This window comes from Cariama cristata, unplaced genomic scaffold, assembly GCF_000690535.1.
Source record: "Cariama cristata isolate BGI_N322 unplaced genomic scaffold, ASM69053v1 scaffold42424, whole genome shotgun sequence".
In the NCBI taxonomy this organism is placed as follows: Eukaryota; Metazoa; Chordata; class Aves; order Cariamiformes; family Cariamidae; genus Cariama; species Cariama cristata.
Window position 1 is genome coordinate 2542 of NW_009615515.1, and position 3694 is coordinate 6235.

The 3694-nt window shown below is 42.7% G+C and overlaps 1 protein-coding gene across 1 annotated transcript in view; it reads left to right on the forward strand.

The window, feature by feature from the left end:
- The first annotated feature begins 2488 nt into the window (after window positions 1–2488).
- Window positions 2489–3694, forward strand: part of FAS (Fas cell surface death receptor) — an 8390-nt gene continuing 7184 nt past the window's right edge. The window contains exon 1 of the mRNA XM_009699807.1: window positions 2489–2599. Within this exon, the coding sequence (XP_009698109.1) occupies window positions 2489–2599 (111 nt within the window). The remainder of the gene's footprint in view (window positions 2600–3694) is intronic.

The following is a 3694-nucleotide window of genomic DNA, read 5'->3' on the forward strand; positions in this document are numbered from 1 at the left end:
GAACTTCTGCCTTGGTGGGAAAAAGAAGAGATGGGGGAAAAAAAGGATACTGGAGATATTGGAAGCAGAATTTACTTATAATAGTAAAAGAATTGGAGTAGAGGATCCTCATAAGAAGGAGAGTGAAATTACTTACTCTTGGGAGAAAACTGTATTAAAATGGAGCTAACTCTAGCAACCATTTCTCAAAAGTACCAGAAGCAAATCAAAACTTAGAACATACAGTAAATTTTTTCTCAGCTCCCACTAGGCAAAAAAGCAAGAAAAATCCACACACCCCCCTTTTTTTTTAAAAACACTTAGAAAGCCCCTGATAAGCTCATGCATGTTGCCCCATGTAACAAATGTGGAGTGGACAAAAAAAAAGGCCACCAAGTTGTGAAGGCATCAGCCTTCTCATCCATAGGCATCTATGGATTAGAAATGGGAGAAGTGGTTTCCTAAAAATAAAATGTATTATAAAGATAACAGGAGAAAATAGAGACATTTTTTTTTTCTCAGGGTTAAAAGTTGTAAAGCTTTAAAAAGTCCTATATGCAAATGACACATTCACACACTTCCAAAGCTGAGATTACATCCCCATAAGGTATGTCTGCTGAAAATTTTCAGTTGAAGGAAATTGACCTATTATGAAGAATACTCTGATACAGGAAGAATGAGAGGCTTGAGAATCCCCAAATGACACGAGTTTTCCAAGAACCTAAAGTTCCTGTCACCCTGCCCTGGCAACATAGATGAAAACAGGTTTTCTAAATCTCCTTAGCAGATGCCTGTTGGTGAAAGCATTTTGGAGGACTCTGTAGGAGTGAAGGAGAGGGAAGAGGTAGAAAGCTCTCTTAAATGCCTGGGCAATGCAAAAAGAGAGAAACTTAAAAATTTGGACTCATGTAACAATTTTTATGGATTCTGCTAAGGTTAGATATCCCCAATTGACTGATTTTATTCCCATTGACTACTTCGTTCAATCTAAGTCTTCAGTTTAGATATGACAACTATTTTTTAGGTTAAGATGAGAAAGGTAGAAGAGAGCCCCTGTGAGTCATTTTAGGCTGAAAACATACAGCCGTTGTTTGAATGTACACATCATAAAAAAGCACCTATCACCCCTGCTTATGTAAAAGCCCCTAAAGCGCTTCCTTTCCACTATTAGCACTTGCTGCTCAGTGACAACAAGGAAAGCAATTAAGATGTACACAGGAAGCTAAATGATTATTGGGAAAAAAAAGTCAGTAAAACACAGCAAAATTTTTATATAGCAAATGGATTGCTTTTAAGAGGGGGCAAATCTAGGTGTTGCTTTGAAAAATCTCTACAGTTTTCTCATTATTCCTTGTACAGGAAGGCAATGTAAGATGTCCCCTGTGAGCAGAAGCAATGTAGGTGTTTGATGCTGCTTAAATGTCAAATTCTGAGAAGTCATCCCCACTTCTTCTAAGTGTACCAGGAAGTTCATCTCCGTGAGTGACAACGGAGGGCTTCCAAAGAGAGTTGTGTTTCTGTCCCCTCTCACTGTATCAGCATAGCTCGTTTGTATAAAAGCATAAGCAAGAAGCAGAGAGGTTTGTTCATGTGAGAGAAGGCTGTGTCTGCACATGCACTGTGATTGCAGGCATTCAGTGAACACACAAAAAAGTATCAGCTAAGTTTCACTGATACTAGTAAGATTAGTAAGACATTAGTAAGAATTAGAAAGATGTTTCCTTCTTTCATTATATCCCATTTTCTGCACAATTCTCTAGAGGTTTTCTTTGTGCATGCTCTGTGCTTTGCCAGTGCCATTCATTTTCTCTGCTGTGCCCAGGTACTGTTTGTGGGCGCCTTTGGGCTGTGGTGATCTTCATTGTCCCTCTTCTCTTTACTGTTGCCCGGGGTCTCTCTTTTTTTTTTTTTTTTCCCCCTTCTTCCTCCCCCCGCCCCAAATGGCTTGACTTCTCTGGTCTAAAAAGGGGAGGTTTGGGTGCCAAAAGCAGGATGCAGGGCATCCCTGTGGGTGCAGAGCTTTGCCAGGTGCAGCTGTGAGGGCAGGCGAGGAGGAGGGAGCAGGGCCCTCACAGCAAGGTTCGTCAGAGCATCAGCTGTGGTGTTGAAGCGCAGCAGGGAGTGGACGGCAGGGCCGGTGCCGCACTCCTCGCTTATCCCACTGAGTCACAGTTCCCCCATCAGCACGGGGAGGTGAAGGAGTCATTTCCCCACCAACTCCCTCATGCCATGAGCAGTGTTTGTGTTGGCCCACCACATGACCCAGCTGCGCCACCTGCCTTCAGGGCTGGAAGCCTTCTGGCACCATCAGCTTTCCTGTGGTGGCCAAAGATCCATCGTGCCGCCTCAGGGCCTTCCCACCCCTGCAACCGCCTCGCTTCTGGACCTTTCTGCTGGCCAAGGCCTCATGGCAGGCAGGACAGTCAGGGTGTCACCGTCCTCCAGATCTGAGAGCCAGGGAAACGCACGTCCCCCCGGTGCAGTCCTGTGACTGTCCTCTCCCTTGACCATGGTCCGACATGTGGTAGAGGAGCAACAGAGGAGCAATGGAGGTGCAGAGCTTCACTCTGCTTCAGAGAAAGGCAAACTAGACTGGACCTACGTCCCTGGCTACATTTTAGTAATTATTTTTTAATTGGACTATCCCAGTTTTTACTAAGACAGTTCTCCCAGGCAAAAGGAAAACAAATCATACTAATTTGGCACATCCATTTGACAGCTTCTGTTAAGGCCTTACATTAACTTTAACCTTTTAACATCATTACACTGGGATTTGGAGAAGAGCACCCTCAAAACTTTGGCAGCAAAGGAAGAGTCAGGGCACTGAACAGGGAAAGCGATGCCCTGAGCATCAATACTGGCAGTTTCTCAAGTGCTAAACTGCTTTAGCAGCTGAAGCTTCTCCTCCAGGTACAAAGAAAGGCCTTCTTAATTTCAGTCTAGTAACTAATATTAGCTAAATTTTGAAACAGATGGCTGCCAAGGAAAGAAAATGCTTTTCACCTTCCCTTCTCTAATAGATTATAGGATCAAAAGAAGTAGAAGTCAGCAGACGGTGGTCATATTGGTTACTTCAGTTAATTAGCCACAGATAACACTTTCTTCACTTGAGAGCCCGGTTTGAAACCCAAACCCATTTTTCTGTAAGTTAATATTTAAGATAATGAAAAAGTTTTCTTCATTTAACGAAAGTTACAGCCAGCAGCCAAGCAGTTTCACACAAAATCATGAAGACTGAATTAATCAGTCATTAAATATCACCCTGTGGCAGGAAAAAAACCCACATGTAACAATAAAAATAAACAGTCCTCAAATTATTGGAAAATTCCTTAAATATGTATGTCCCTTGTTGTTAGCATTAACAGATACAGTCACATTTGTATTAAGCTGTAATTCAAAAGTGTTCAAAGATAACCCGCCATTACAAATTAACCTCTTTCAAATATCCAAGACAAAAATAATCGTAGTCAAGATGTTTTGCGTGCTTACTTAAAAATATGAGTGATCTGTGAATGAGAGGACTTTTAGTCCATGCAGTGCGCCACTGGTATGAAGATTTGGCAGTTTCTTAGCATTGCACCTCATTCCCCTCTAATCTCCTTTCAGAAGAAGGTACCCTGCGGCCCCTCTCCTTCACAACTTGGCCTGTTCTTTCATTTTGCCAAGGACAATAGCATTGCTCCATTTCTTCCCTGGCATCATTTCCGCTGCGCCC